Genomic DNA, 19,899 nt, shown 5'->3' on the forward strand with positions numbered 1-19,899 from the left:
CAGTTCCGCGCGCCTCGCTCCCCGGCCTGAGGCCCGCCCCGCTGCTGCTGGACGCGCCCAGCGCACAAGCCGAGCGCTGCTCTGCCTTTGCAGGGGCGGGCACCGCCGGGCCCAGGCTGGCGAGGCCTCAGGCTTCTCTGGTGCTCAGGCGGGGGCGCATCCTCTACTCCCTCCGGCTCAGCAGGGCTTAGGCAGCAAGCCCCACGGCTGGCAGCGTTTCTATATCGTGTTGCCAACTTTTCCCAGGCCAGCGCTAACAATGTCCCAAATCTGCTGAAAAATTCCCAGATTATTTTTTACATGTTATAAAGGCTATTTTATGTATCGTTAATTCGTTGGTTTTATTTTATATACATATATATACATAATTAATAACTCGAAATATACGACAATAATTTTGATGATTTTATGATGCTCTCTATAATTAAAAATATAATTTTAGGAAAGCTGAACTTTTCATCCAAATATAATTATTTTTCATATATCCAAATATCCTTAATTTCATGGATTGTATTTCATAAAATGAAAGAATAATAAAACAGTTTAATTATTTTACTCCTGCAAGATAAAATCAGTACAGTATACACTTCAGTATACATTTCAGTTATATATAATAAATAAAGGAAGTCATCAAATATAAAATATTTTCGTTTCATGTAACATGAATAGAATATTTAATACATAATATTTAACTATCACAATGAGTTTTCAGTTGAGTCATGACTTGACTCCTCACTAGAAATGTCATCACCAGCATTAATATTTTTATCAGTCTGACCACCAGTTTTTCTGGCATATCCATATTCATACTTATTTTTATTATGTAAACTTAAATGCTTCTTTGTAATTACAAAACTAGAACATTTTTTTTGCTTTAAAAGCTGATCTGATAATTACACTAGAATTAAGTGTTTTAGTTTTCATGTTACTCCTTTTAGTTTTAATGTCTGTAACCATTGAAAAAATTCTCACATGCTGCATTTGAATGTGGCAATGCTAAAACCTTTTGAGATAATTTACAAATGTTTGAAAACATACATTTTTCAGAAAAATGTTTCGTTTTAGAAATTTCATGCCACATTTCATTAATAGGCTTATTCTTTACACATTCAGTTTGATTTGATTCTAAAGAAAATGGCAAGGCTTTGAGTTCACTCTGAGCAGAGTTCACATGTATCTTAAATACTGCACAAAGTTTGGAGATATCTTTTTTTTCTTTATCTACATCAACATCCTAAGACAAATTTTAGGATCTATAAATCCAACCTCTGAGAAAACAACTGAGTCAAGTGGCAGCCTGTGCTGCATTTCTTGACAACAAGTGATGTAATAATGCTGAATCACTTTTCTTACATTGATAGCTACACTAGGATCAATACATTTTAAGGACTCCTCACACTCTGGACCAGTATACATTTCATTAATTTTGATAAAAATAGAGGGTTGCGACACATTAACTTTCATTGTCACCTTTTAGGAAATATGGTTTTAAGTAATTTGTTGCAATTACTTTGAAAAGGTTCACTGACTGGTTTAATGCAATGAATGAGTGGAGATTTGCTTTGAAAGAGAGCATTGAATTTGTTCGTGTAATCCAAAACATATTTCAAAAATAGTAGGTAGGCTTTAAGTTCTGGATTACACATTGCATCATCTATTTCTTTTGCTTTTGGACTTTTTTGATCGACACACTCAAGTTGTATATATAATATTCTATTTACACAAGGGTGTACAGCTAACCACCTTGTTTGACTTGAGTTTAACATAGATAAATTTAAATGGAGAAAATATTCAACCATCTCCTGAATTTCTTCTTTCTTTTTAACACTATGTGCTGGATAGTTAGTGATATTTGTTATAAACTGCTCTACGAAATTAGGCAAAACTGTAGAAGCTGAACTTGATATCAGGGCTGACATATGGCAAATACATCTCAACAAAACAACATCTGGAACATCCTCTCTAAGTTTAGAGAAAAAGGAATTCTTTGCTCCTATCATCAAATTTGCACCATCACAAGCAACACCCAAAATATTATTCAATGAGATATTTTTTTGAACATTGACTCCCTGAATTTAGTATAAATGCTTTCCACTGTTCAATTTTTAGCATCAAGTTCAATGAGTTCTAAAAATTGACAGGCAACCCTATTGACCAACTGAGAGCAGTTTTTGATAAATCTGAATGGTCTGCAAATTTTTATACCAAAGGAACGACAAAATGAACAGAAATTTTAATTTTATTGAAAATTTCCCAGGATTTAACAGATTTTCAAGAAAATTCCCAATTTCCCATTTTGACACATTATACTCAAAAATTCCCAGAATTTGGGAATTTTCCCAGGATATAAAAACACTGACTGCTGGGCACCCTCTCCAGAGCTTGGGAGCCGTGGTGCCTACGGTGGCCAGGCTGCCTTCCTAAACCAAAATCTTGCTGAGCCTTGTTTGTAGGAACAAGGTGCAAGAGAAAACCGTACTGCAAAACAACTCAACAGCTGTCGTGGGTACATTCCCCCTCACCCCCCCTCCCCGGTCCATTTTATGCTAAGCCCTGTGGTGTGTAAAAAATCCACCATCTGGAGTGATGCATTTATACACTCAAACCCCATGGAGAGTGTTATGTACACACAACTTCTTTCACATAGTTACTGTTGCTTAGGTCTGTGTAATAGCATCTTCGCTAAGGTGCTACAGCAGTGTTCTTCTTCTAGTTAGGATATTTGTTCTTGTATATTTACAAGTCTGGAGAACCTCCTGGAAATACAAAAAAACCCTAATAAATTAGTCTGGTAATCGAAGTGGATGGCTCATGCATTGGACCTTAAGGATTAGTAGTAGATGTCTGAAGCAAACAGGGTTTTCTTAAATAATCTTGTTATCTTGCAATAAACCTCCTTACAACAATCAGACAAACATATAGAGCATATAGAAGTCATAAATTAATACAAACGAACCCCACATATTTCAAAAGTTTACATTAGTATAGCTACACTAGTGGGAGTAACAGTAGAAGTAACGAGAGGGTGAATTCTTCCATCTCAGTGAGTTTCACAGAGCCTGTGAAATGCATTGTGCATGGTAGGGATGTAAGCAAGTATTGACCATCCAATAAGGATATGCTTATCAGAGAGAGGCAGCAAGTCGGGGGAGCAGGAGCCGATGCTGGAGGGAGCCAGCTTAAAAGCTGGTTTACCCCAACACTATCTCCACTGGGAGTCTCTTGCTACATTTCAAAAGCAGAAGCGCTGTGGAGAGTATGGGGCCAGCGCGGGACTCAAGAAGTCCCCCTGTGGCCCAGTGCTCCCTGCTTTTGAAATGTACAAAAGCTCCAGGGGGATTCAAAAATACATCCCCAGGCTCCAGAGGGTGACGCCTTTGTCATTATCTCACTGGAGGACCTTCCCCACCACCCTACCTTATCCTCCCTACCTTCATCTGACTCCAGCTTGAGTCGGGGGAATACTTGAGTCCCCCTGTTGGCCCCAGTGAGGCTCTTGCTACATTTCAAAGGCAGAGATGCCCTTATCGACTAATTGAATAGTCGATGAAAATTCCATCAACTATTCAATTAGTCTAAATTTAACATCCCTAGTGCATGCCCAGTCTCAGCTATTCACCCCAATAGCAACGTTGTATGTTTAGTAAGGCTTGCAGCATGCGTTCTCAGTTCTCTAGCCAGAGGGAGAAGTAAAACAAACCTGACCCAGCCCTAACCAGAATCCTGGTCTTTAATTCTGCCACACACTAAATCTAATTTGGTGCTCAGCATGGTCCACATGTTAATCCTGCCTTGAACTCACAAACTGGCACTAAGGGTAATTCTAAGCCTGACCTAAATCTAACCATACTTCAGTTTATCAGTTTTAAGAGACGCCTAAAGCAGGGGTGGGGAACCGTTTGTGGGCTGCTGTCCCACAGAAAAATAAGTCTAGGGCCAAACACAAGTGAGAAGCAAAATACAAACAAACAAACCCTCACTGATGTGGCCCCCAACTCAGAAGGAGAAAGACACCTCCCATGTTCCCCTCATATACCAGAGCTAAGTGGGGTCCAGGATAGTAGATTTTGTGTGCTTCAGCCCCCTTGTACACCAGAGCCTAAGGGGAATGGTGGGAGAGGAGGCTGGAATACCAGCACATATTTCCCAATGCTGTGGGGTGAACCCTGAGCCTCAGGGGCCGTATCCAGGCAAGCCAGGGGCTGCATCCAGCTCCAGGCCTTAGCTTCCTCATCCCTGTCCTAAACTTAGCTTTGGCAAACAACATGGTCACCCCAGCTGAGTGATTTGCTCTCTGCTGGATTCAATCTGGAGTCTGAAAACTCTGATTAATCCCTCTTCTTTCCCCCCTTACCTTTTCCATTCCAGGTGCACTGATCTCACTGTTTTCTTTATTCGAGTTTGGGAGTCAAATGTTTGTGGCATTTGTGTGTTGGAGCTCCTTCAGAGGCTAGGCAGGGAGGAGAGAGGTGATTGCTTTGAAGTATGCGGGTGTGTAGAGGGGTCTGATTTGTATTTAATTTTCTTTCCTCCTTTGCTTGGGATGTACAGAAGGAGCATCTGTATTGGAGGGCAGCAATCAGAAGACAATATAGTGTGTTAGTGCTGGACTTTCGTGTTCCAACAGCAGTGTTATGACACTAGAGTGATCTCAAGGTGGGAAGGGAGGGAGTAGGGTTGCCAGGTGTCCGGTATTCTACCGGACAGTCCGGTATTTGCGCTATTTATCTGGTAAAAAAAATCAGAGAATACCGGACATGTGTAATGTCCGGTATTCTCTGATTTTTCTGGCTACACACCAGACGGAAGCCTGGCGTGAGTGGGGGGGAGTGGCTGGAAGGCGGGGCCACGATCGGTGCTAAGAGCCTGTGATTGTGCTGGACTCCCAGCCACTCCCTCCGCTCCCACCAGGCTTCTGTGAAATCACAGGCTCCCAGTGCCTGGGAGTCCCAGTTGGTAGGCGGGGGCCGGGATCGCCGCTCTGGGCACTTCAGAAGCCTAGCCGGGGGAATGGCTAGGAGTCCCAGCCACTCCCCCTCCCCCGCAAGGCTTCTGCGCAATCACAGGCTCCCAGTGCCAATTGTGGCCCCGCCTCCCCATGTTCCTTTTTTTTTTTAAATACCGCGTGTCCGGTATTTTTTGGGAAACCATCTGGTAACCCTAGGAGGGAGACATTTCTGCAACAGGGTGCAGTGGACGCCTGGCCTGTCACTGTGATTCAGAAACAAAATACAGGACTATGTAGCACTTTAAAGACTAACAAGATGGTTTATTAGATGATGAGCTTTCGTGGGCCAGACCCACGTCTTCAGATCAAATAGTGGAAGAAAATAGTCACAACCATATATACCAAAGGATACAATTTAAAAAAATGAACACATATGAAAAGGACAAATCACATTTCAGAACAGAAGGGGAATGCAGGGGACGGGGGAAGGAAGGTAAATGTCTGTGAGTTAATGATATTAGAGGTGGGGAAAGGTAGATGTCTGTGAGCTAATGGTATTAGAGGTGATAATTGGGGAAGCTATCTTTGTAATGGGTAAGTAGTTGATGTCTTTGTTGAGCCCCCCCCCCCCGCCGTGAGTGTTGAATTTTAGCATGAATGACAATTCAGAGGATTCCCTTTCCAGTGCAGATTTGAAAGAAATCTATTTGATCCGAGGAAGTGGGTCTGGCCCACAAAAGCTCATCATCTAATAAACCATCTTGTTAGTCTTTAAAGTGCTACATAGTCCTGTATTTTGTTTCAGCTACACCAGACTAACACGGCTAAATTTCTATCACTGTGATTCAGGGATCTTATTAAAGGAAAAAGAGCGTGGAAAAAAATCACAGCAAGTCAGTTTCTGAATTTACTGACAAAAGCAGTTGTGCATTATTGTAACATTTCCTCAGAATATGTTAGTCTCCAGGACCTTAGTCTAAAATTTGCTTTAAAATATTTCATGAGTGCATTGTTGAAGATTATCAAAACCACCTCTAAAATATTGCCCCTCCCTCCACCCTGCTATCGGGCTGCCGTGGAGCATAGGGGCACCAGTTTACTGCGCAGGGCCCCATAAATCCTAAGGACAGCCCTCCTCACACCTAACCAAACAAGGAAGAACAAAAGAAAAACCTCTGTGTCAGGAAGAATCAGACCTGCTCAGATGGGCGGAAGAATGTGCAAAAACAGTTGCTATAGAAAGGGACAGCAAATATAAAAACAGACTGGCTGAGCTAAACAATCACCCAGACAAGGGGAGAATCTTTTATCTTCAACATTCTTGAGGCTAACTTTTACCTTCGTTCAACTGGTGGTAGAACCATTCACTGCAAGAAAGGATAACAAACAATTAAGGTTTATTTTAGGGAAAGGAAGGGACCACAAGGTATAACTTACGTTGTGTTAAAAAGAGAGGCGATAAGAGACTTTATTTCCTGGCTCCAATGACCTGAGGTAGGTCAGCATTGCAAAAGATTAGTTATAGAGATGGTCAAAAATTCCTTGAAAAATATTTTCATTGAAAAATGGATATTTGTAGAAATTAAATTTTCACAGTAAATGTGAATTTCACTGGATACGTTTTGGTTTTGTTGAAAAAAAAAAGCCCTGGAAAATAAGCAGCTTATATTTAGGGGGCTTTCAGTTTTTCAATTAACATTTGAAAAAATGTTATATATAAGTTTTTTTTTAAAGAAAGGTTTTTCAACTATCTCTAGATAATGGTGAGTGCACCAATGACCCATTGGCTACCCCGAATATTCCTTTTACACCCAGCCTTTTATAAATGTCTGTGTGTGAAAATGTCAGGAATCACAGTGCTAATCTCCAAGCAACCTCATCAGTACAACTAATACAGGCTTCCTGATTGGCCATGCCACCTGACTGCCTGCAGGGACCAACATGATATCTCTTAAATCAGCTGTAGCTTGCTGGATGATTAGTGCTTACATCCACTCCTATGCCTTTTTTCTGTTACCTTGTTCCTAATACTTTTTCCTTGCTCCCACCCTTGCTTCGGTCCTGCTCCTGCCATGAACCACTTCTGGTCCTCTCCCCTGCTCCCTCCAATTCCTGACATCTGTCTTGACGTGTGGTGCTGGCTTCTGGTTCTGACACTTGGTTTCAGATGTGTGCTCTGAACCCTGGGCATGGCACCTGCTCTGACTACTAGGCTAGGCTGCTTTCATCCTGGTCACCTGACAGACAATGAATGCAAATAAAAGGTGACTAAAATCAGCTACCACAAAATTAATGCAACCAGTTAATAAAATGCATAAATGGAGATGCCTGTGTTGAAGAACAGAAGAGACAACCTGAATCCCCAAACAGAGGAGAAGATTATTGTGCTTTTTAAAGTCCCAGTTCAAAGTAATTGAGTTCAGTAATTAGAGTGATAACCTGGGATGGGTTATCATGATACCATCTACATGTTTTATAGTGATAGAGATGCAGCCGTGTTAGTCTGGTGTAGCTGAAACAAAAGACAGGACTATGTAGCACTTTAAAGACTAACAAGATGGTTTATTAGGTGATGAGCTTTCATGGGCCAGACCCACTTCCTCCGATCAATATGTGGAAGAAAATCGGCACAACCATATATACCAAAGTGATACAATCAAAAAAAATGAACGCATGTGAAACTGACAAATCAAATTGTAGAACAGAGTGGAGGTGAGGGGGAAAGGTAAGTTTCTGTGAGGTGATGACATAGGAGTGATAATAGGGCAAGTTTCTGTGAGGTAATGACATTAGGGGTGATAATTGGGGAAGCTATCTTTGTAATGGGTGAGATAATTACAGTCTTTGTTTAAACCCATACATAAAGTGTCAAATTTAAGCATGAATTATCTCACCCATTACAAAGATAGCTTCCACAATTATCACCCCCTAATGTCATTACCTCACAGAAACTTGCCCTATTATCACCCCTATGTCATTACCTCACAGAAACTTACCTTTCCTCCTCACTCTCCCTCTGTTCTAAACTTTGATTTGTCAATTTCACATGCGTTCATTTTTTTTTTATTGTATCACTTTGGTATATATGGTTGTGCCGATTTTCTTCCACATATTGATCTGAGGAAGTGGATCTGGCCCATGAAAGCTCATCACCTAATAAACCATCTTGTTAGTCTTTAAAGTGCTACATAGTTCTGTCTTTTGTTTCATCTATGGCTGTGTCTACTCTGCACCCCTTTTCCGGAAAAGGGATGCAGATGAGACAAGTCGGAATTGCAAATGAAGCGGGGATTTAAATATCCCCCACTTCATTTGTATAAACATGGCTGCCGCTTTTTTCCGGCTCGGGGCTTTGCCGGAAAAAAAAAGCGCCAGTCTAGACGGGGATCTTTCGGAAAATAAAGCCTTTTCTGAAAGGTCCCTTATTCCTGATTATAAGAGGAATAAGGGACCTTTCGGAAAAGGCTTTATTTTCCGAAAGATCCCCGTCTAGACTGGCGCTTTTTTCCGGCAAAGCCCCGAGCCGGAAAAAAGCGGCATCCATGTTTATACAAATGAAGCGGGGGATATTTAAATCCCCGCTTCATTTGCAATTCCGACTTGTCTCATCTGCATCCCTTTTCCGGAAAAGGGGTGCAGCGTAGACACAGCCTATATGTTTTGTTAGTCTATGAAGTGCTACCAGGCCATTTGTTGTTTTTATCCTGGGATGGGGCAACTCTAGCTGGAGGCAAACTAAGCAGCTGTCTAGGGAAGCAGATTTGTGGGAGAAGCTGTTAGTCTACTCCTTTATGGGGATGTGAATTGCAGAGTGCTGTAATATGTGGTGTAAACTTCCCTAGTGCAAACTAGAGTTTGTGTTGATGTAATCTGGACTACATTAACATGGACTAAGTACCATTTAGATCATGCCAACAGAATTTACACAGGGTAATGAGAGCATTATACATTAGGTTAGGGGTGGCCAACCAGCTAGAACATTTGCATATCACACTAGTCTGCTATTTTGTTTTTTCCCTACAACTTCCCTTCTCTTGTGATTTTGTAAACTTGATTAGCTTGGAGGCTCAGTATGCAAATAAGGCTTACATTGGGAAACATACAATAGGAAATGCAGAAGCACTCAGAGATAATTGTTCTTACCTCCTGCTGAAAGGAACCTGATTATCACCTTCTAGTGATCAGCCTTGACTCACAGATTTTAATCACTTGATTTTCAGGATATATGTGTAACTCATTAAAGAATATTGATCCATCATAAGAAATATATAGCATAATAAATATATAGCACTATTGGTTTTCAGTAGTGATCTCCTTTGGTGAATTATGATGCATGTACATGTCTCAAGAGATCCCTGTACTGCCTCTGCACCCTTTCTGTGTCTTCAGCCTGTTAGCACCCAGAGGTGTGTGGATCACAGGGTGCTAGGGTGAGGCATAATTCAAAGCATCTCTACCCCCATTATAATAGAAAGCATTTGCTTGAGGGAAGAATAGCAAAAAAAAATAAGGGGGAGGGCAAGGAGCAGGGGAACACAACAGATTGTCTTGAGTATCTTCTGAGCCTGGAGTTCAGGACACATTAAGTTCAAATTCCTGCTTTGACACAGACATCCGGTCTGATCTTTGGCAAGTCTCTTAACCTTGGTTCCCCATCAATAAAATGAAGATATAGCATCTTCCTACCTCACAAAGGAGTTTTTTTTTTTTTGGAGTATTCAGTTCCTTCTGTAGGTCTGACTCCGTGGGGATGGAGCGAGTCTTGAGTTAATAACTTTGTTGTCTTACTACTTTCTATGTGGGATTTTGATCCATACTTTCTCTTAATACAAGTACAAGGGGGTAGTTTATAAAACAGAAAGGTGACAAATTGAAAACCAATTAAAGGAAACACATTTTCTAGTCAATGAATGCTGAGCCTGTGGAATGTATTGACATAATATGGTACTGAGGCCTAAAACTTAAAAGGATATTTAGATAACAAAGATATCCAGGTATAACAGGTAACACAAGAAAAGTTTCGGTAGAGAAAAGCCTGATACTTATGACTGAGAATAATTCAGTTTATTATTAAGCACTTTGTTGACATCAGGTTAAAGAATTTAAGTTTATTTTGTGGGCAGTGTCAGCTTTATAATATCTTTGCCTAGTAATTTCCTTATTTGTAAGTGTTTAGAATGTTTATGTGGTTAAGAATTTAGATCCATCAATGGCTATTAGCCAGGATGCGTAGGAATGGTGTCCCTAGCCTCTGTTTGTCTGGAAATGAGTAACAGGGTAGTGTGAGGATTACCTGCTGTGTCTCCTCCCTCTGGGACATCTGGTATTGGCCACTGGCAGCAGACAGGATACCAGACTAGATGGACCTTTGGTCTGACCCAGTATGGCCGTTCTTATGTAATTTGGGAGACCCCTAGTAATAAGTAATAGTTAACATGGTTTTGTCAAGAACAAATTTGTCATGCCAAACAAACCTAGTTACATTCTTTGACAAGTTGATTTGCCTAACCAATGGGGAGAAGGCAATTAATGTGATATATCTTGATTTTAGTAAGGCTTTTAACACAGTCTGATCTAGATTAAATTACTATAAAGTGGCTATATAACTGGCTGAAAACCACACTTAAAATGTTGTCAGAGGGTAGCCATGTTAGTCTGTAACTGACAAAACTGAAAAAACAACAAATGATCCTGCAGCACCTTAGAGACTAACAAAAAATATAGACAATGTCATGAGCTTTTGTGGGCACAACCCACTTCTTGAGATGAATGGAGCAAAGGGTACAGAGGTACAAATAAATAGCAGAAAAAGAGGGGATGGGGTGGAAAAGAGAAGGGACAAAAAAACTCTTGTCAATTAGAGTGTCCGTGCTAAATCAGGCTAATAGAGTGGGTTGTAAGGAACCCACCCCTGCAATAAACTCTGTCGCCAACTCTGTCCACACATCTATACAAGCGACATCATCACCTAACCACATAAGCCACCACATCAAAAGCTCATACAACTGCATACCCACTATGCCATCAAGTTCCAGAAATGCCCCGCTGCTGTGTATATTGGCCAAACTGGACAGTCTCAACAAGGAAGGATTAATGGTCACAAATCAGATATTCAAAATGGTAACACATAGAAATATTTTAACATGCCTGGGTACTTATTAATGGATCTCAAAGTGACTAAACTCTTACAAAGCAATTTCAAAAACCAGCTGGAGAGAGAAGCTATGGAACTCACCTTCATTTGCAAATGTGACAACTTTAAACAAGGTCTGAGCAAAAACATTAAATGGATGCACTGCTATATTCAACACTCTAATGATACCAAACGCTAAGTATCAGGCACTTACAACCTACTGTATTGGCCTCATTTAGCACAGACATTCTAACCGTCAAGTATTTTTTCCTCTTCTCTTTTCTACCCCATCCCTTCTTTTTCTGCTGTTTATTTGGACTTCTAAACCCCTTGCTCCATTCATCTGAAGAAGTTGGTTGTGCCCACAAAAGCTCATGACATCATCTACATTTTTTGATAATCTCTAAGGTGCTGCAGGACCATTTATTATTTTTTAACTTAAATTATAATTAGTGGTTCACTGTCAAACAGGGAGGACAAATGTTGTGGACATAGGTAGTCCTGCAGAGGACTGTTCTATTTTGGTAATGTTTATCACTTTTGTTAATGATGTGGATAAAGTGGAGAGTATGTTTATAAAATTTGTGGCTGACACCAAGATAGAAGGAATTGCAAGCACATTGGAGACGAGAATTCAAATTCCAAATGGCCTTGAGAAATTGGAGAATGAGTCAGGAATCAACAAGATGAAATTCAATAATGACAAATGCAAGAGTACTATTCTTATTAAGGAAAAAAATGCACAAAACCAAAATGGGTCTTAATTTCCTATTCAGTAGTATTGCTGAAAAGGATTCAGGGGTTATAGTAGATCTTACAGGCTACGTCTAGATTGTATCCCTTTTTCGGAAAAGGGATGCAAGTTAGACGTATCGCAATTGCTAATGAAGCGGGGATTTAAATCTCCCCCGCTTCATTAGCATAAAAATGGCTGCCGCTTTTTTCCGGCACGGATCTTTGCCGGAAGAAAGCACCAGTCTAGACGTGGATCTTTTGGAAAATAAAGCCTTTTCCGAAAGATCCCTTATTTTAAGAGGGATAAGAGATCTTTCGGAAAAGGCTTTATTTTCCGAAAGATCTGCATCTAGACTGGTGCTTTCTTCCAGCAAAGCTCCGTGCCGGAAAAAAGCAGCAGCCATTTTTATGCTAATGAAGCGGAGGAGATTTAAATCCCCGCTTCATTAGCAATTGCGATACGTCTAATTTGCATCCCCTTTCCGAAAAAGGGATGCAATCTAGATGTAGCCACATAGAATATGAGTCAGCAATGTGATGCAAATATGGAAAAGCCTAATATTCAGGGGTGTAACAGGATGTCGTATGTAAACTATGGAAGGCAATTATCCTACTTTGCTCAACTTTCATGAGGCCTCAGCTGAAGTATTGTTTGCAGTTTTGGGCGCCACACATTAAGGAAGAGCTGGATAAAATGGAGAGAGTCCAGAGGGAGCTACAAAAATGATAATAGATTTAGAAAACATGACCTCTGAGGTAAGGCTAAAAAATTGAGTATGCTTAGTCTTGAGAACAGAAAACCTGAGGGGGAACCTGATAAGTGATTTTAAATATCTGAAGGGTTGTTCAAAAGAGGATGGTGGTCAATGGTTCTCTTTATAAACTGAAAATAAGACAAGAAGTAATGAATAGCAATAGACTTACAGATTAAATAACAGGAACAACTTTCAAACTATAAAAATAGTTAAGTACTGGAATAGGCTTCTAAGGGTGGTCATGGAATCCTGAAACTTGTGTCAGTAATAGTCTAGTTTTACTTGGTCCTGCCTTAGCTTGGGAGGCTGGATTAGATGACTTCTCAAGATCCCTTCCAGCCTACATTTCTATGATGCCGTGACTGTTACAGTAATTCCTCATTTAACACTACAGATGTGTTTCCGAAAATGTTTGTGCTAAGTGAAAATGTGCTATGCGGGGTCAATTTTTCCATTAAAAATAATGGAAAAGGTGGGGGTCGCGTTTCAGGGGGTGGTGGCAAAGTCAGTTTTTTGTTGGTGCTCGGTCATCAACGTTAACATTAGATATCTAGCAACACAAGTCGCCGCGGTTTGTTAAAACACAAAGATAAACACGTGAGTGAGAGAAGGAGCACTGTGACCACATGTATTCATCTGCTCATGTGTATTACTACTGTTTTCACCAACTTATACCATTGCATGAAGTAGTCCACTACTTAATTATTTTTCTGTTATTTCAGGGACAGTTGTGTTATTCAAAAAACTTTTCCTAAAACAAAACTGTGCTATTGCGAAAATGTGTTAAGCGGGCACGTGTTAAACGAGTAATTACTGTATTTCTATAACATTGCTGCTGAAGATGATACAGAAGCATGTGAAGGCTTTTGCCAATTCTAAGTTTTGTAGGATTCTTCTGCTGCAGACAAAGAGTTAACATATTTAATTTCAGTATATATTGTGGACTCAGTCTTTCAGTTCTTTCTTAGGTATATCTCCCTCAGCAGATAATGGGATTTTTCTCCTAACAATATTTCACGTACTGTAACATAATTTGTATGTATTCATATGTACATATTTTACTATTGTGGCAGGTTAAAATAAATGTGAAAAATATTTTTATTTGTTGAAAAGTGAATCTGTATTTTATAAAGAAAAATACTCTTAATAGCTGTTAGGTACTTCATACTCTGCTTTAACAAATGTGAGCACCACAGACTCAGATGCTACTATGATGCTTGTCTTACCATGCACCAGCATGTAAGAAAGTTTTAAGTTACTTTCACTGCTGGTCCATCATGATTTACTCAAGCTTTACTATTTTGTGTTGCTCCTAGAATGCTTGCCAGTAATGCATTAAGATGTTTTCTACACAATGAAAACTACTCTTTGTACAAATGGCCAGAGGGATAGCTGAAACTTTTGGCTAACCAGACTCAGGGATAAACAGAAGTGCTGTGGAATTTAGTGCTGGAAGCCAGAAGCGAGGGAGGAGGAGTCTGCACCAAACTGCTCTTTGCACTTGCATGCTGCAGTGATACCAGATGCGTGTGAGGCTGTGTGACAGGGCCCAAAGGCAGGCATAGAGGAAAGTGGAAGAGAGAAAAAAGGAAGGAAAGAGGGAAAAGAATGGAGTTTGAAGTACAGGGATTTGGGAGGGCAGGTCCCCTTCGGGACTACCTGCTCTCTTCTGCAAAGGCACCAATGGGGCTTCCCCCTGAGAGAATGCACTTTGTCATTCTTGGATCCTTACAGCTGGGCTCCCAGTCCCCAGCACAGCACTGAATTGACAGAGCTGGGGCAAGCAGGCAAGAAAAGCAATGAGGAGTTGCATTACTGCAGCCCTGCAAAACCCAAAGCTCCTGTCTCAGCCTTGTGATATTTAAGTCAATTTAATTAATTTTTGGTGGTGTCTTGCTCATGTTTGGTAATGTTTAGAGTTGGCAATACTGGTGTGGGGTTTTTTTAACTAAAATATCTATTGTATTACTAATGAATTTTAACTGGAAGGCATCATGGAAACACTGGATTTTAAGGTAGGACTGATGCAGAGGTAAGAGAAAGGACTTCAAAACACAAGGGCTAGCATGGAAAAAGACGAAGATACAGTATAGAATCTAAGACAAAAATTCCTCTTATATGATAATGGATTTGGCTTATTATGTTTATGTAACTTTGAGGATAATGACTAGCATGCTGAATTGAAGATTGGCTTTTAATCAAGTATTTGAATTTCACTTGTATTATTTTGTATTTGTTCACTTTACTGTGTGGTCACAAATTAATCCTGAACTTTGATTTTAAATTACTCTCCTTATGTTAAATAACTAACAAACACATAAAACCCTATATGTTGTACTGAGCAGGGGCAAAACTATGACTTTGATCAGGCTTTTCACACTTTGACCCTATTAAGTGTGTTTCCCCGTTATTGTGACTTATTACAGCCCTATGACTCAGGAACTCTGATCTCATTAAAATCCTGAAACCACAGAGCCAGGCGTTCAGTGCATGCCAAGATGAAACATTAGCGGTAGCTGAGCTGAAAAGGGAGATAGAGGGCTATAGAAATATCAGAAGACAACTCACAGCAAAATGATATCTGACCGAGAAACAAATGCACATCAAAGTAGCCAGGTGGAGTTAATGAGTTTACAAACAGAAGAAATTATCAAGAAAAAAACACTTCTGAAATACAAGATAATATGTGGTGTAAGTAGTGACTGTTCTGATTCTTTCAGACTTTTGAATGTTGTTCTTATGCATTATAAACTTGATATTTGTTAGAGAAAAGTTTTATTATCATATGCCAAGTGGGATTGGAATTCTGCAGAAAGGGTATATGAACTTTTCTGGAAGGATTCTGAATTCTACACTATTAGTCAGGCAGCCTCAGCAATAGCAGAGCTATTATGTTATCAGTATAAAACAGCACGTTACTGAAATACACTGACATTTCATTTTTTGTATGGCAAAAACAAAAACTTCAGGCTTCAGTGAACAGCAACACAGAACAAAGAGGTTGTTGCATTCATCTCCTCACTTTTATTGTAACATTATTGTATTTGTTGTATTACTCTTGCAAGGCTGTGTCCAGACTCGAGGGTTTTTTCAAAAAAGGTAGGCTTTTTTCAAAAAAACTTCACCTGCGTCTAGACTACAGCCACGTTCTTTCGAAATTAAATAGAAAGAACGCAGCTTTTCTTTCGACAGCGGAAAACCTCATTTCACGAGGAAGAACGCCTTTTTTCGAAAGTGCTCTTTCGAAAAAAGGCATTCTTGAATGCAAACAGGGCTTTTTCGAAAGAGAGCATCCAGACTGCCTGGGTGCTCTCTTTCAAAAAAGCGGCTTGCTTTTTCGAAAGTACTGCTTGCAGTCTAGACGCTCTTTTTCGAAAGAGGCTTGCAGTCTAGATGTAGCCTAAGAGCCTATCACAAATGTATTTAGTACTTTACATGTTATGTAGTTGTTTAAAATAAGAAAAGTTAGCTTTTTGTATTTATGGCTTAAGGCAGCTATGATTTCTATTTTATTTTAATTTATTTTTGGTCTCTGAGTGTTCAGATATTTCATTAGGAAACCAGAAAACACATACAAAGAAACTAGTGAATAATGTCCTTGTAACATGGTCCAGGAAAAAGCAAAAAAGCAGAGATTAATATAATATTGTAATCCCAAAATGGTAAGATATTAGGGGGTCAACTCCCCTCTCTTGAATGAAATTGGCTTGTAAATATACAATTGGGATTGTTTTTATTTGTTCTCTCACTGCACTTTTTCAAGCTTTTCTTTGTAACCAGAAGAGCAAGAAACATACTTCTAATAGCCAGGGAAGGTGATGTGGGGAAGGAAGCTCTGCCTATGACACTAGAATTTATAAAGACACTAGAAATAATGAAAACAGAGCCACACAGAAAAGTCTGAATGGAATTAGCTACAGCCACAGAGAGCAATTTGAAACCACTTAGAATCATTCTAACAAACAGAACCAATTTAAATAGACCAAAACAAACTCTATTTAATCATATAATCTGTGATGACTGTATAAACATGATCCAAAACTGACATTTCGCATTCACTTTATTAAAGAAGACAGTAAAAATATTAGAAACCTAAAAGACAAAGAAAACTAAGGTCCCCCAATGCCTTTTTCTTTTCTTTTTCTTTTTTGAATATAAATCTGTGTTTTCAACTGTTCGGTAAGTAAAATGAGAAGATTATGAGGGAGATCAATGGCGGTGGAAGATTATCTGAAAAAGATGAAATACACGAGGGAATTAAAATAGTAGAGTAAGATTGATAGTACTGTCAATTGCAGTTAACACAAGTGATTAACTCAAAAGAAATTAACTCAATTAAAAATAAATCATGACTAATCACAATGTTAAAAATAATAGACTACCAATTTACATTTACAAGAATATTGAGTGTTTTTCTACATTTTCAAATATATTGATTTCAGTTACAAAACTTTGTTATATTTATTACAAATATTTGTATTCTAAAAAGATTAAAATAGTATTTTTCAGTTCACCTCATACAAGTACTGCAGTGCAATCTCTTTATTATGAAAGTGCGATTTACAGATATAGATGTTTAGTGACATAATTGCACTCAAAAACAAAATAGTGTAAAACTTTAGAGCCTACATATCTGCTAGTCCTTCTTATTCTGACAATTGCTAAGACAAACAAGCTTGTTTATATTTATTGGTGATAATGCTGCTCACTTCTTATTTACAATGTCACTTGAAAGTGAGAAAAGGCATTTGTGTGGCACTATTGTAGCTGACATGGCAAGGCATTTACCTGCCAAATATGCTAAACATTCAGAGGCTCCTTTAGTCTTCTGCCACCATTCCACAGGCCATGCTTCCATGCTAAAGATGGCTGTTAAAAATAATGTGTTAATTAAATTTGTGACAGAGCTCCTTGGGGAAGAATTGTATATCTCCTGCTTCATGGTTTTACCTGCATTCTGCCATATATTTCAAGCACCTAGCTCCTTTAATGCAGCAGAGGTTCCTAGGGTCTTGAAAGAAGGAAAGGGAGAGAAAGAAGGAACCATTAGCATTAGTTCAGGCAAGCATGCAAAGGCAGGAAGGTGGAAGGGGAGAAGCAGCAGCTATCCCTCTGAGCCAGTTTATTTTGAGTTTGGCTTCAGGCTGGAATAGAGGCCCCTAGATTAAACTGGTAGTGGGGTGGTAGGTGTATGCAGCTGAGGAAAGGGCCACAGCTGGGAGGGGAAGGAATTGGTAAGAGAGTGGCTGACTCTGAATGTTGCCAGCCACTGTACGCAGGTAAGGTTCCCATGCTCGTGAGCAACCATCCAGGCAGTGTGGACCTCCATGCACCAGCCAGCCTGGAGAGCTACCAGATAGGAAGCATTACCAGACCCAGGGATCAGCTAGCCTCCTGTACCTCCTACTCTCTACCTTGTACCCCCTACACATCTGCCAACCTCCTGCCTTGATTCCTGCACCCCACACTCTACCCTGAGTCACCTACCCCCTCTGAGTCCTGCACCCCCCATTTCCCACCCTGAGCCCCTCCTCACCCCAATCCTGACTTCTGCATCTCCCCACATTTCCTGCTCCCTGCCCTGAGTCCCTTCTCAATGACCCAAGCAATGCTGGGTAAATGTACTAGTAAATAAACAATTTAGAAGTCTTTAAGAGGTTTTTGTCCCTGCTCCTGTCTACCTTTCAGACTGTTTATTTATTCTTTAGTAGCTCTGATTAATTCAAGCTATTAATCCTCTTGCATATATTAGAGGATTATTGGCAGGGCATTCTAATTTACTTCCATCTTTGGTTCTCCAGAGGCTTGGAAGCTTATCTCCCACCCTTCCACTATCTAGCTGTTTCAGGGAAGGAGGGAGGGTGAGTACGTGGGTTCTAGAGATGATGGGTCAGAGAATAATATTTTGGTATTGAGAAAAATAGTAATGTTTTTATTTGATTAGGGTTTTAAATCTTTTGACTATGCTAAGAGACATGATTAAAATGCACCTTTGGCAAATGACACAAGGATTGCATATTCCATTATCAATATATGCTGTACTTCTTAAGATTAAAGTGTAATCACTTCAAGGTAAATGTGCTTAGTATAAGTACTTTATCAAGTGCTGCCTTTCTCTGTGGCTATAAGGAAGCTTTTTTGTTTTAAGTGGAAAGCTAATTAATAGATTCACTCTTCATGCAAATACATCCCATCTTACCACATGGAATTATTCACAGGTTAGGGGGAAAATGTTTGTGACAGCTTCTTGCTAAAATATAAGCAGCATAACACACAAGTTATACTTTTATGCCTATAATTGCAGACTCTCACACGTTTCTCAGCTCAGGATCACCCCAATTTGTATGTTTGCTAACAGTCATCGATATGACTGATGTACAGAATATATGATAAAGGCTTAGAGATTCTAAGGTCAGAAGGAACCATTGTGCTCATCTAATCTGGCCTCCTGTAAAACAAAGGCCAAAGAGCTTCCCCAGAATAATTCCTAGAGCAGATCTTTTAGAAGACTGTCCACTCTTCTTTTAAAAGTGTCAGTGATGGAGAATTCAACATCACACTTGGTAATTTGTTCCCATGGTTAATTACTCTCTACCATTAAAAATGTACTCCTTATTTGTGGTCTGAATTTCTCTAACTTTCACTTCCAGCCATTGGATTCAGTTATAACTTTCTCTACTCGATTGAAGCCCATTATTACATATTTATTTCCATGTAGGTACTTATAAACTGTTATCAAATCATCCTTTAACCTTCTATTTGTTACACTCAGTTTATTTAGGTTATCAGCATAAGGCATGTTTTCTAATCCTCTAATCATTCTCGTGGCTCCTCTCTGAACTCTCTCCAATTTATCAATATTGTGTAAGGACCAGGGCGTGGATGGTCATGCCCTACAGTTAGAGTTGGAAGCCAAGAACCAGTGTCAGGAGAAGAGCTGGCTACCAAGATGTGTACCAAGACAAAGGTCAGAGCTGGAGTCAGAGTCAGGGAGAGGTTGCGGGAGCAGGGTTGTGGAGTGAGGTAGGAAAGCAGGTATTGGGAGCAGACGGGGATACAAGATAAAGAGGGCAGAGCTCAGGAATCAGGTGAGTATGTAAGGTTCACAATAGCAACCATCCAAAAATTCACACAACTACTCAGACTCCTTCCTGAGCTTCCTCTGGCTTAAATAGAGCATTTGAACCAATCAGTGGGGCTGGATGACTCCCAGTAAGGAGTGAGTGAAGCCCTTAGCGAGCTAAAGCTCCACTAGCCTCCTACTCTACAGGTTCCATAAAGCTGCCAGGTGGTAGCTGTGGTTTGAGCATTACCTAGGGATCTGAGTC

The 19,899-nt window shown here is 39.9% G+C and overlaps 1 protein-coding gene across 6 annotated transcripts in view; it reads left to right on the plus strand.

The window, feature by feature from the left end:
- Positions 1-14,078: 14,078 nt before the first annotated feature.
- ENPP3 (ectonucleotide pyrophosphatase/phosphodiesterase 3) overlaps positions 14,079-19,899 on the plus strand; it is a 75,149-nt gene continuing 69,328 nt past the window's right edge. For 3 of the 6 annotated variants that reach the window (XM_089777262.1, XM_075924188.2, XM_075924186.2), the window contains exon 1: positions 14,597-15,262. In XM_089777262.1, coding sequence (XP_089633388.1) covers positions 15,146-15,262 — 117 coding nt within the window. In that variant the 5' untranslated portion in view covers positions 14,597-15,145. Of the gene's footprint in view, positions 15,263-19,899 lie in introns of all 6 variants that reach the window. The other 3 variants (XM_075924185.2, XM_075924184.2, XM_075924190.2) reach the window with 3 other exon arrangements.

This window comes from Pelodiscus sinensis, chromosome 3 (genome assembly GCF_052426305.1).
Source record: "Pelodiscus sinensis isolate ZL-2025 chromosome 3, ASM5242630v1, whole genome shotgun sequence".
Classification (NCBI taxonomy): Eukaryota; Metazoa; Chordata; order Testudines; family Trionychidae; genus Pelodiscus; species Pelodiscus sinensis.